Source organism: Pseudorasbora parva, chromosome 8, assembly GCF_024679245.1.
Source record: "Pseudorasbora parva isolate DD20220531a chromosome 8, ASM2467924v1, whole genome shotgun sequence".
NCBI lineage: Eukaryota > Metazoa > Chordata > Actinopteri > Cypriniformes > Gobionidae > Pseudorasbora > Pseudorasbora parva.
This window is the reverse complement of record NC_090179.1, coordinates 26764181-26778369: the sequence shown is the minus strand read 5'-3', so window position 1 is coordinate 26778369 and position 14189 is coordinate 26764181. Positions and strand designations below refer to the sequence as shown.

General features: G+C 38.7%; 1 protein-coding gene across 7 annotated transcripts in view; it reads right to left on the bottom strand.

Annotated features, from left to right (window-relative positions):
• Nucleotides 1-14189, bottom strand: part of brip1 (BRCA1 interacting helicase 1) — an 85408-nt gene that overhangs the window by 33662 nt on the left and 37557 nt on the right. For all 7 annotated transcript variants that reach the window (XR_010906750.1, XM_067450573.1, XM_067450571.1 and 4 more), the window contains 5 exons: nucleotides 11859-12030; nucleotides 10633-10754; nucleotides 3513-3625; nucleotides 3323-3405; nucleotides 2736-3014 (listed from right to left, as the gene is read on the bottom strand). Coding sequence is in view for 6 of the 7 variants with exons in the window: in XM_067450573.1 (XP_067306674.1) it covers nucleotides 2736-3014; nucleotides 3323-3405; nucleotides 3513-3625; nucleotides 10633-10754; nucleotides 11859-12030 (769 nt within the window). In the remaining variant the exon portion in view is untranslated. The remainder of the gene's footprint in view (nucleotides 1-2735; nucleotides 3015-3322; nucleotides 3406-3512; nucleotides 3626-10632; nucleotides 10755-11858; nucleotides 12031-14189) is intronic.

Below are 14189 nucleotides of genomic sequence, written 5' to 3'. Positions count from 1 at the left end.
TAAGAATATAAATAAAGGGAGTTTTTACACTGGCAGTTTAATTCAGAACAGCGCACAGTTCGTATGAAAAATTGGTAATGTGAAAGCTGTCATGCGGACCTGGGAGTGCACCAGTACCACACCATACCTGGAGGAGGTCCATATTCCACGAGTAGGAATATAGTGTGGCCCCTTTAAGAGATGCTTTTCCCTATTGAAATGACGGTATTTTGTGTGCGTTTGTGCCGAACTGTGCCGGGATTCACATGAACAGTGTGAAGAACACTGACTCGGGAGCGCTCTTGTTCAGAAAAGTAACCTGCGTATTCGTTTTAGCTGATTGTAATGCGTTTAGTTCAATAAAACACATGAACTGTAAGTGGTGATGGTGTTAATGATGAGCAAGAGGGAGCTTGCAATGCATCGCAATTGGACTGCAGAGAAAAAAAAAACACTTTTCTTTTGACCTGGAGTCTAATAAAAGTTAAGCAGAAAATATGGTAGCTTATGTAGGCTATAACTGCACTTGTTTCAGAGTAATATTATTGTGAACCCTTTATTTTCCATATTAATGTTTGCTGCTGCATCCTTTATGTCTATGGCTGATCTTAATTTCTCCAACTACAGACCATGGATCAAACAGAAAATGCGAGCTGCATTAATCGTGCATTAATAAAATTAGTGCCACTAAAATTAATTTGCATTACCACCTGTAAGAATAATAACAAAACAAAAAAATGTTCAAATACACAATAGTGGTCCGAAATAAAATAAAACATCCTTCCGCTTATAGTCTACATACATGTACCATCTTAATTACAACACCTTTCATTCATTTCTTTCTCAAACAAGTTCATAACATCCATTTCAATCACTATTCGCAGATTTTTCATCAATTTCATCAACTTCAATGCATTTGGACAGGGAGTCAATGGGGCTGTAGTCATTATGTGATAGTGCTAAGCAGATCTGGGTGCTGTCAGCAAAGCTGTGGTAAGCAATTTTGTTATTTTTCATTATTTGGCTCAGTAGCAGCATAGGTTGTATAGGAGGGATACAAGAATTGACCCTTGCAAGACTCTGCATGTCATGGATGGCCACTCAGACTTACGGTCACCTATACTCACATAAAAAACCTCTCTCTTCTAATTATGACCTGAACCATTTGAGGACCATCCCAGAAAGCCCAACCCAGTTTTCCAGCCTGTAAAGAAGCATGTTGTGTGTCAAATGCAGCCCTGAGGTTGAGTAGTACCAGAATTGATGTTTTGCCTATAGAAGTATTTAAGCGAATATTATTTATAATCTTTTTGAGCGCTGTCTCTGTGCTGTGATGCGGTCGGAAACCAAATAGAAAATTGTCAAATTATCCGTTCAAACTTAAGAATTTGGTCAGCTGATTGAAATAAACTTTTTCAATGATCTTGCCTATGAATGGGAAGATTTGAGATTGGTCTGTAGTTGCTCAATATGGAGTTAACCAGATTTCTCTTTTTCAGAAGAGGCTTAACTACTGCAGTTTTAAGGGAAATGTCCCATAGCGAAGTGAGGAGTTTACCAATTCTAGGAGATCTGCTTCTAAACTGTTAAACACATTTTGAAAAAAAAGTGGGGAGTGTGTCAAGGTTGCAGGTTGATGTTTTAAGGTGCTGCACAGTTTCTTCTAAAATGTTTCCGTCAATCTACCGCCAACAAAAGTCAAAGGGATTTCATTAAAAGCAACAGTCAGACATCTGCTCATCCCAATAATGTTCAGTCAGTCAGGGGCCACAGAGTCTGACAGGGGCAATGAGGAGTGAAGAGCATGTACAGTACACATGCATACATGTACTGTACTTACCAAAAAATGCACGCTCACTTGCCAGATGGTTTTATCTGAAGATACCCACAATGCTAAAGGAATAGTTGACCCAAAAATAAAAGGTTTTATTGTTTACTCACCCTCATGTTGTTCTAAATACTTTCTTATAGTTCTGTGGAAAACTCAAGAAGAAATGCTGAAGAATGTTTGCATACATTACCTTTCAAAAGTTCTGGGTCAGTAAGGTTAATTTTATTTTATTTTATTTTATTTTATTTTATAAGTCTTTTAATATCCTTAACAAAGCTGCATTTATTTACTATTTTAAAATGCAATATAATCCTTCAGAAAAAGTGCCATATAATCATTCCAATGTGGTGTCCAAAAAACAATTATTATTATTACTGAAAACTGTTGTGTTGCATATTTTTGTGGCAACCATAAAACTTTTCTTCGAGAATCTTTCAAGAATATTAAGTTTAAAAGATCAGCATATATTTTAAATATACATTGTAACATTATAAACTTTTTATAAACTATACCCCACAATTTTGGTTAATGGTAGTGTATATAGTGAATGGGAGATTTGGGATGGTCTTGTGCCATTTTCAAGATCTTCTGAAGCCATATCTAATTTCTCCGGTTTGGGTTTCACAAAAGCAAGACCACCATGTTTGTTTACAATAAGATCAGGGTAAGTAAATGCTTTTTAATTTTTTGGGTGAACTGCTCCTTTAAAGCAAGTAGTAAATAATCTAAAAAGGCCTTATAATAAAAGACACTAATAAAAGAAATTCATGGAAGTAATGGGGTTTTAATGGTGTGAAGTAAGAAACCGTTGGCCCAACAGTTATTCATCATCACCAAATACAGTGACTTCCTTTAGAGCACTAATGAGAATGATTAATAGTTATTTGTTAAACATTCTCGTTAAGTTTACACTCAAGCAATATACCTGATTCAGAACCCCTGCTCTCAGAGTTGGCTGCCTGCACCTCGGTGTGTAGGTTTGGCGGAGGAGACTGATGGTCAAATGGCTTGTTGGGCTTGATTATCTCAGGAGGGGAAGAGGTAGCATTGGAAGGGCTGAGGTATTGAGGGACAGCCTGAGATTGTGTCTCTTCGAAGGTCTCTACTGCCCCCCGCTGGCCTTGAGAAAAGGACTCCAGGGACTGCATGGCGCCAGTGAAGGTGTCATGGTGCCTTACTAGCTGACGCACCCACTTTGACAGGCCTGAGAGAAGAGGACAGCAGTGTTTGACAAACATTTAACCACTCTACATGACCACTATTTTCATAACACTCTACCACAGTGCTGTCAATCAGTGTAGATTTTCAAGTAATGAATGTTTTCAACCCATCACTGTTACATGTAAAAGAGCAAGACCTTATGTACACATTATCTGGCCACAGCCCACAGTCTAACATTTCAAAGCCCCTATGCTAGGTTATTATCCCCATCTAGTGATGCAGAAATGGAACTACAGCTGGGTGATACAATGGAAACGTATTATTATCATTTTTTTAGAGATTATACACCACCTGTGATGTATTTGTTTGGGTTCGTCTTAAAGCGGTCGTCTACCAGTATGAGTGCCCCCCAGTCATTCCGATGTCGTATACACCTATGAGGTCAGCAAACATTGTTACATCAAACTGTTACATCTCAAAAGATTTTTTTCATGTTAGACTAACTGCATAAATATCAACCCTGAAATTGCTGTGGCTTTACCTTCCGAGTGCCTGGTTTAGTGCTCGATAAGCTTGAATCTCGTACCAGCGCCCACCAGGCAGAAGTCCTCGTGACTTGGCATGTTTGTCATTATATTTCATCTTCAGTTCAACCTGCAATGCAAAAAATAAAAATAAATGACTCGGACTAAAGTAGCCCCTACAGAGAATTTCAGGTGGTGTAGGGGGTACAGGATAGAAGTGCATTTTAAAAGTAGGATTTTGGAAAACAAATGATGAAGTTTGTAATTGCTGCATTAACATAAACACAATGAAACATAGACTACTAGTCAAAGGTTTAGGAATAACAAGATTTATTTAAAGGTATAAATACTTTTTTCTGCAAGGATGCAATAAATTGATCAAAGGTGAAAGTAAAGCATTTATAGTGCAACTAAACTGGTTTTCGACATTGAATGAATGTGTAATTTAAAATTCAGATTCGCTAGCACAGGATTAAAGCACATTTTAAAATGTATTGAAACAGAAAACAATCATTTAAATTGTAATAATATTATTTCACAATATGATTTTCCTTTTTATTAAATAAATGCAGCCTTGGTGGGCATAAAAAAATGAACTGATTCCATGCTGAGAAAAATAAACAAACAGCATATAATTCGCTGAGTGATGAGAAGTGGTACATTTTCAGGTTTTATAACTGGAAGGTTGTTGGTTTACTCTCCACAAGGAGCAATTCAAGAGCCAATCTTTGGACATTCTACTTAAATTTACCTTTTTGTGTTTCACAGAAGAAAGAAATTCATACAGGTTTAAAATGACAGTAAATTATGGCAGATTTTATGTCATGTACAAACAACGATTATATTCTAAACATAGTAGACAGTATACAATTTCCCCCCCATATATTTCACATACATCAGAAGGCTACGACAGGCCACACCTGGAAATCAGAAAGCTGTTCACCAACATCCCGTACAGCCCATACATAACTAATTAGATTAACACTGGCAGGAGGTAGGAATGGTGAGGGGTGATCTGCAGAGGGCAAGACTCCCCTGAAGATGACACCCTGGGCCTGTAGTGCTTTCATACTTGCCTGCCCACGCCCGCTGATCCATTGCAAAGAGGCGGAAGAAAGAGGCCACCAGACAATAGGCATCTGCTTTGCCATAAAAATGCCAGTGAGGCATCCATCAATTTTCACCCACCGCCCTCACGGTTTTAACGCTAACCTTTTTGAATTGACAACTGAAAAGTTCAAATCCTGTCTGATGGGACAGGGCAGCAAATGCCTTTAACTATTTATGACAGCTACCGTGTTTCAGATGCCAAAACCTGAACAAGGGCATGACCGTAGCAGGTAAGACCTGTCTCCTGTATACATCAAGTCTGTGTCATCCACGATGTTGTCACACACCTTAATAAGGAATATTTAGAAACACATGGACACGTTGATATACACATGGGGCTGAATAGAAGAACAAACACTTAAGCATGAGTGAATTTGATTCACACATGTCATTTGATGCACAATCTCAATCTCTAACCCACTGGAAGGGTTAAAAGCATCTGGATAGAGATCCTGTTGTCAACTAAAGGCCGTTACCCCAAGGCGGACTGTCATCTAAATCCAATCAGAGTCTATTTCACTATCAAGGCCTTCACCTTCAAGTACTATGTCAACACTCAATCCGACATGACAGCTTGCATATGTGAAAAAGCCAATTCTCGCTGCTAGCCAAATCTCCTCAATGTGCAAGAAACCGCAAGCTGGAAGGGATTACGTAAAATGTCAGGAGATAGCCCACTCTCACATCAGCTTCAACCTCTTTACCTGTTCATCCCTAAAAACAGACATTTCACCAAGAGGCATGCATTGCAGCAGAGCGGAATGCTGCCGCCGTTATGCCCGTCACTGAGATCTTGTTGCCCGCTGTCTGTCTGTGTTAGGTCACACTAAGAGTTCTCGGCTCCTCAATTAAAAGGAAAATCAAAGAGAAACAAGATACAACATTCCACACAAACCTTTACAATTTAACACATTTTCCATGTTCAAGCTGTTCATTCGGCATCGAGACACAGCATCAGCTAGAATAGCCCTTTTACTGCCTTTTAAATCGGAGATTATTTTTCTTAGTGAAACAAAACATGTTCCCTCCAGTTTTTATGTTCACCAGAGGCTATTTTTATGTGTGCACCATCGGCTTACAATGCCTTAGACTGTTTAAAGTTCACCTTTGATCTAGCTCCCAATAAAAGCAATACTCTCATTTTAGAGGCACTTTAATAGCTTTTCTGTCTATCTGGGAAGACTGTACAGGCATCCACTCAACAGACCCTCTACTCTGACTGGGGAGTAGAAAATAAAGCCACAACTCACAATTAATGTAAGCATGTGTGTACAGTCCTAAATGTTCAAAAAAATGTAATCAAACAAAATCTAGATATTTACATTTTCTGAAGAAAATTGCACCAGCCATTAAAAAACTCACTACCAGTTTTTGTGCATTGTTGTTAGAATATTCTTTGTGGCTAGTTAATGGCCCTGTGAGTGTCGATGCAAGCATTAATTAGCTCTGAACAAAGTAACCATTGCACTCTGACAGTAAATAGTGTCAGTGTACTCTCTTTACATTGCATTAATCGGGTCATATCCTATATATCCCCAGGGGTCATCTCCACCCCCCCCCCATGCACTCAACCAAAGGAGAGGCATCATCTTGTATCAATGCTCAAAAAGCTTTGCATGCAGGTTGTCAGTGTATGTAAACGCAAGATTGTCATGTTGTTATTTGCTAATTGTTGAGTGAGCAAATTGATAGATATATATAAAATGATTGATTAAAATAGTTGCTATTAAGTAAGTTATCATTTTGAAAACGGATTTGACACACACACATATATGTATGTATGTATGTATGTATGTATGTATGTATGTATGTATGTATGTATATAACACCCGCGACCGGTACTACTTCTATGCTTAACGCTGGCGCCATCTTGTGGCTTAAACAGCCGTGGGTTACAATGGAAGACTTCAAGGCAGGTTTCCTTTATAACGTTTTTAATATAGATCTTTTTCTTACACAAAAGCATCGATTCGAATCAGAAGGCTCTGTTAACCCATCGGAGTCGTGTGGAGCACATTATTTGACGGACAGCTGCATTTTTTATGGACTTCAAACACAACTACAACAACTGCTTGGATTAACGTTAGCCTGGACTTTTTAAATATAACTCCGATTGTATTTGTCTGAAAGAAGAATGTCATATACACCTACGATAACTTGAGGGTGAGTAAATCATAGGCTTGGTTTCATTTTTGGGTAAACTAACCCTTTCAGCATTCATTTTCAACATTTAGCAGCAATAGATAAAGGCTTAAAGCAGGTTGGAACTGTTTTCCTTCGCGGAAGCTTTGCGTAAGAGCTAATAAAATATTTAATCTCGAGACAATATTTTGTGTCTAATAATTATTTATTTGAGACTAGTAGCCGTGTAATCCCGCTTATTACACGGCTACTAGTCTCAAATAAATAATTATTAGACACAAAATATTGTCTCGAGATTAAATATTTTATTAGCTCTGACGCAAAGCTTCCGCGAAGGAAAACAGTTCCTCCGCTTCGCGTCGGGGTCCTGATCACTCTGTCGGGGTTTATTCTGCGATAACAACCGGCTGGGTGTACATTATCCCTTACATATATATGTTTCCAGGGTAATCGCTGCATTCTGCAGTTCATCAGCGCACTCTGCCGTCACTGAGCGGCACTTCATTAGCGCGTCTCCTCAACTTGTTTGTGTGCTTTTCATTTACATCTGAGCGCGTGTCCATTTTTGACGCAGAATACAGCGGTGTTGAGTATTTATATGGTTGATGGGCAAAGTATTCTTGAATGCATTATAAAAAATAAAAAATAATTGTTAATAAATTATTATTTACAATATTTTGAAATGCCCACGATAACAATATTGTGCATATTCATTATCATGATTATCGCATTACCAAAAATCGTCCGATGTCTAATTCACTTTAGACATTTCAATTACTTGAAATTATCACTATGGGAACCCTGAAAAAAGGAGCAAAACTTTTTTCAGGTTTTTTTTAATATCTCCCAATTGCAAAAATAATTCTAATTTAGCAAATAGCATTAGCTCAAGAAACAAGTCAATCACTTTAGGGTAAGAAAGAGTACATTAAAACTCCCTCATCATCCTTTATCTTTTTAACCTGTACTAGGAAAATGAGACAAAGCATTACCTGTGTCAAAGGGGGAGGAATTGAGGGGAAATCGAGGGCAGTAAACAAACACGTTTGAGTGCTGTCAACCACTTCATGTGGCATTTGAGACAAGGAGAAGCATTACGGTTGGCCAGGTGCACTAGAAACCCCCGCTTCCTTGCTCCTCGCCCCCTCTGGCACATCAACTCATCGCTTGTCCGCAACAAGCCACATGATTAAAACCTACCTCAGAACCCTCCAAAACTCATCCAAAATGGCAAACTCAATCAACCTCCACTGGAGCAGAAGTGAAAAAAAATCAAAGGCCTTCCCAGAGGTAAGGGTACAACCACGCCAACAGCTTCCGCTAAGGTGAAGGGCTCGGAAGTGTCAATCATCTGTACATATCCCCACGGTGACAGACCCAGTTAGGAAAGCTTCAACATACTCTGACAGCAAGGTAGACAGAGGGGGAAGCTTAAAGGTCAGGTATATCTGCTAAGGACAGGCAAACCACAGCACAATCACTATTGAATTCATTTACGGATCACAGCAAGGGGGAACTGTTGTTCTGCCTACAGTGTAACTTTTTAAGATATGAATACATATGAGAGGACAAATGATACTTCAGGATTGAACTGAGTATGAAGAAAAGTGAAAAAGTTTTTATGCAGATTATAAAAAGACAACAATAGTCTAGCAAAGATACTCTCTGGGAATATTTACCATCAGTTCACAGCTGATTAAGGCTCTTGGAATGGTAAATGGACTGCATTTATACAGCGCTTTAAACAGGCCTATGGCCACCCAAAGGGCTTTACATATTGCCTCACATTCACCGACGGCAATGTCAGCCATGCAAGGCACCATCCAGCTCATCAGGAGCAGCGGAGCTTAGGAGCCTTGCTCATGGACACCTCGACACTTGATCTGGTGGAACTAGGGATTGAACCACCAACCTTCCAGTTTGTAGACAACCTTACATGAACCAATAAGCCACTGCCGCCGCGGAATGTGTCAAATATTGACCAACTAGGGATGCTCATATTGACCGTTTAACCGTTAACCGATAGTAAGAATTTTGACCGATTAACACTATCGTTTTTTTTTTTTTTTTACTCACACGGGTAAATTACAAACCACACATGCCGACAGACATATTTCCCCAAATAAAGCAGTGGGAAAGAAGGAGCATACTGTGTGGTACTATTTCGACAGAAAGGGTGACGAAGTTAGGGTACGTGCAAAATAAGCTATGCGGTATTAATACAGCAGTAGTACAAGCTCCTGACTGGTGGAGGAAAGCAAATGAAAGTCGCTTCCCGAGGATTATCTGCACTCCCGGGCACCAGGCAGTGCCATATGAAGCCTTGTTTAATGCTTTTCATAGTGTGGTTTTGTCCGACAGCTTATCAAAAATCTCGGCCCGAGTCCGACTGGAGCCGTTTTTTGTTTTTTTGGGCTAATTACATTGGCTTACATTGCTGCAGCCATTAAAATAGTTTTGTTTTGTTTTTTAAATGTCAAAGTAGTTATATTTCATTTTGTTTCTTTGTTAAGTTAATTTAGAAAAATGTTTAGAGCATTTTTTTGTTTCTTAAATTAAAGTTTTAATTTTTTTAAGTGACAAACAAGCGACCAGCGGACGACAGTGAGTTAACCACATGTTTAATCAATTTAGCCTCTCAAATCAATTCTTGACTTCTTGCCTATAATAAAATCCATAGATATAACACTTCAAGCATCACAATGTAAGTTAATTTAGCATACTATTACCACCACAGTAAAAGGCTTTTTTGACGAGCTGAAGCAGGCGAAGCAAGTTCACAGCAACGAAAGCAATTCATTCAAGATGCATTTTATTCAGCAGCTCATTTCAAATTCAAAGACAGCAATATGAGAAAGAGTGACCTAAGCACTGGTAAGATAATTTATTAATTTTTATTGAAGATGACTTATTATAAGTTTAATTTACGGCCATTTGTGTTGGCTTGCTTTACTTATTTGTGGCGATGCGTGTTGCAACACAATCATATCTATCTGACTATAACATAACACACTCTCACACACGTTTATTTTTTAACCATTTGCCATGAGTAAAATTTACACATGTGGTTTAAACAATCAGATACATTTACACTTGTTCAGGTCTGTCTGAAATGCGTTTGTTTGAGTAATCAGAATCAAAAGAATCTCGGGAGGCATTTAGGCCTACTCCTTATCATTTCACAATCAGATAGATATCTGGTCGGAGGAAACAAATTAAGGAACCAGTTGTAAAAAGGCCATAACTAACAGCTGCGCTGAAGAAACGCGTGCTGCTGCTGCTGGGCTCTTTAACACTGTGCGAGCCATGTCTTGACAGTCCCGTAAGCTATTATGGTATCATGCTGTTTCCACTAGTGCAGCACGTCTCATTGTTTCTTTTAATTAATCAAATAAATATAAAACGAAGGAGAAAAAATTGGCCCAAAGCCCGGCCCTAGGAGCGTAAAAAAGTCGGGTCCTGTCGGGCTAGGGCATAAATGCAGGGCTCTAGTGTGAATCTAGGTTCTGTTGTTGAGCTGTTTGCACAATAAAATAAACACGTGAAAAAGTATTTTAAATGGGTCACAGACACGTCAATTGTATTTTTATGTAATGCCAATTCAATATTATAATTGTATCCGTTAACGGTTAATAATCGATTAATGAGCATCGGTTGTCGGTCAGGAAAATGAACCGAAATGAGCATCCCTATGACCACCAAAAAAATAAGTTGTCTAGAACAACTACTAAATAAACTTTGAGGCCAGGCATTACAGTGATTTTACCATGAATATTGGTTGGAAAAATGTTCCATTCATTAGATCATAGAGTTATTCACATAATACTAAGAATTACCTGGAAAACAGATCAAATACATGCATGGTATTTTTTTTCAGACCATTACCTGCAAATCCTTGATATTGGGGAATGGGATACCAATAGTAACCACTGCTCTGGCATTGTCATCTGTAAAGTCTAAGCCTTCGCTCACCTTCCCTCGGCAAACAGCTACCAGCAGAGCTCCATCTGGGAAAATAAATCCTAATTAACACAGAGACCACACTAAGGGGGGGGGGTTTCGAGTATGGGTCGGCTTGACATCGATACAGCGGAAGGTCCTTGTATGGGCCGTACGGGCTCTTCTCCCGGTAGGGTGCGTGTGCACGAGAGAGGAAATGCACGCCCATAAACACTCGCTCAGCAGATCCAGTCGTCCGTGAACACTTATAGTCCGTGCCGCGCTCCACTTTATTCCTATGGGTGACATCAAGCGACTTCAACGCTTCAGCACAGCATTCCGGGAAGGCAGCGCTGCATTTGAACCGATTTGAAGGCAGAAATGACGGGAAGCTTCACAACATCGCTTCAGTCGCGTCGCAAAGTGGATTCGTACCAAAAATCGTACCAAAGAAGTGTGTTTTTGACGGAGCGGTCCCAGCGATAAAGGTTCGGTCCTGCTTTGGAAGCAGCCGGTGAGTAAAACTGCTTCAAATGTCTCTGCTATTGGCTACCGTCGCGTGAGTAAACATCAGTAAACGACACGATCGCGTGCTTCGTCATTCAGATGCCCTAACGGTTACTCCATTGTTGTTCTATGTATAACACTACACTAGTTTGACGTGCAAAACCGTTTTGCTTGCTACTGCTAAGGTTTAGTCGCATACAATAGTCCATAAACCGAATCATGTCCTCATAAACTGCGAGTAAACCCACACAGATGTTGACAGGCCACTAAATACAGTACATACCACAGAGACGGACGTCCTGCTGTTGCTGTTTCTCTTGTTCAATTTATTTCAGCCTCCGGATCTGATTCTGGATCATTATCTGTATTAGCTTAATCTGATCGATAGCCATGGGTTTCTCCACGCTCGAGGACGTCACCGCCTTGAGCGCGATCGTCATTCTTTAGCTCCGCCCACACGATACGCCTCCAGCCGCTCGTTTTTTTCCGGAAAGACTCGGTACAGCCTATCTTTCTTTTATAAATATAATAAAACTAAAGACTTTTCGGAGATATGAAGGATGCAATACTACTCTATAGGTACTCAAGATTGACATGAGATTGACTGAAACTGAGTGTTTCACCCCCCCCTTTAAACTAGGTACTTGGAGTAAATCAACACTAACCTCTGTTTTCACTGTTGGCTGCTGTTCCTTGAATGGCCTTATAGTAGGTCTGCAGTAGCTCATCAAAATCACCCTTGCCACCACCGCGTGGCTCAGTGATCACAGTCTTTCGCTCCTCAAGCTTGTCCCACAGACCTGTGTTCATCCAGCGGTCCCTCAGTTTATCCAACATCTTATCAAACACAAAAATGTACAAATAATTATATATTCTTTGCAGGGCAAAACAAGACTATCCTATACTTTTAATATTTAATTAAATATTTAGTAGTTACATTAGGATATAATATTCTAAATTTTACATTCTAAATCTATTATGTAAATTCACTGGGGTATACCATAAATATATATTTTTTTATTCTATTCTGGTGCAACACATTTGTAATTAGTTTAGAGTAATAATAAGAAATGAGTTAGAATGGTAAACAAGGATGCTTTTAATAACAAACAATGAAAATTATTAAACAAATTCTGGAATGTAAAAGTCTGATTCAAAACTGCAGCATCCATGTGGCTCTCATTAAAATAAAAAACAAGACTCAGTTGAAGAGGAATGTCTGAACCCGGTGTGCACTGTAAGTCATAGTTTAATAAATACGACCTCCTGTTTGCATTTTAAACAATTTGCTGGTTTACATTGTTTGGACCTTGTTTTTGTATTTTTAATGAATAATGTACATTAGAAACTAAAAGCCTGAGAAAGAAAGCTCACAGCAAGACACAGGACGTTTCTTTTTTGTCTTTTCTCTAGTTTCCATTAACGAGAATCGATAAATTGCAAGTATTAACTCTGTTCATAATAAAAATTACTGTTATTGTATTAGTGCAAAAAAGTCTGTGACTCCCAAAGAAGCAACACTGATCTAAAAGATCTCCCTCACAGAGAGTAATTTTTGTCTCTGCTGTATGCATTTTCCTCTTAAAAAGGCATGCCTTTACAATCCAAGTGAATCTTCACAGGTTTGAAAATGTGTTAGAAAGGTCAAGCAAAACTTCTCATGATCAGCAAGAAAAAAAACTTCTCATGACTGCAGGAAGTTGTGGCTTACTTCAGATAAACCAAAACATAAGGAATGGAGAAGTGCCTCAGGGCTCGGTATTAGGATCATTACACTTTTGTTGCTAAAATGACAGAAAAACTATGCAAGCCCACACTTTACCAAAGACACTGGATTCACAACTACTAAATATTAAATCCCTTCAGAAGTGCCTGAGACTTCCGCACCATGAAAAATATTTTACACATGAATGTGACAGTCAAGTGAAGCAAGCACCAATTTCATCAGGTCTGTGCTTATTGGAACAAACAAGCAACTTGTCTTCAATAAAATATGACAGCTGAAGCTGCAACAAACTCATAAATGTCACTGTTTCAAACACTAACAATTACTGCAAATCCAATATGAATAAAAGGTGAATTATTAAAGCATTGTCTCAGTAGACTGTCCAAGGAACAAAACAGCCATAATACACACTGTACTTGGAGGAAATTCTGATTTCTGCAGAAGAGTTCATGACAAGAGGAGGAGGACAAGAGGGGAAAAAAGGAAAATAATCTGAAACTAAAAAAATATGACTCATTTAGACAAATACAACTGATGGGTTTTGATGCTATATTTGGCATCTTAAATTCACCTTAAGGGTCAATGTTATTAATTTGTACTTGGCCTGAAGTATAACCCGATGATGACCTGAGCATAACATGATAATAAAATGCTGCCCCTTAAAAGACAGGGACACATGCAAGCACAAAGACTCCTTGTATAAGCTTGTTGTTTATATTCCCAGAGCTGTAATTTGTAAAGCCTTATAAAAGCGGGCGAAATACAATACAGTGCCACTCCAGGAGTCCCTTGGCTCAAAGGGTAATGGTCCTAATGCTTTTATCTCACAGACACTGTGAGTAAACATCACTCTATGTCTGCTTCCATTCAGTCATTTCATTACAGGCAGATTTTCCACATCCCTCATTTTGACAGACCAGAGCCATAGTTTGAAAACCCAAAAGAGAAGCTATTAGCAATGTGGAGGAAACATATAGGCGTTTCTTATAGAAGATTATAACAAGATTCTAGACTCAAAACCACATATTTTACAAAACTACATATTTTTCAAAATCAGCCTGTCTATTAGGGCTGGTTAAAAAAAAAAATTTATTCCTCAATTTTTTACGCAACAATATTGATTCTTAAATTCCAAGAACCAATTAGACATTGGTTTTTATTCATCAACTTTTTCAGTTGATGAATAAAAAAGGAACATTGTAGCGCGCCTCCCATCCAATAAATCGCAATATTCTTTGTGCTCTGTTACTATTGATATGAAACGTCAGAT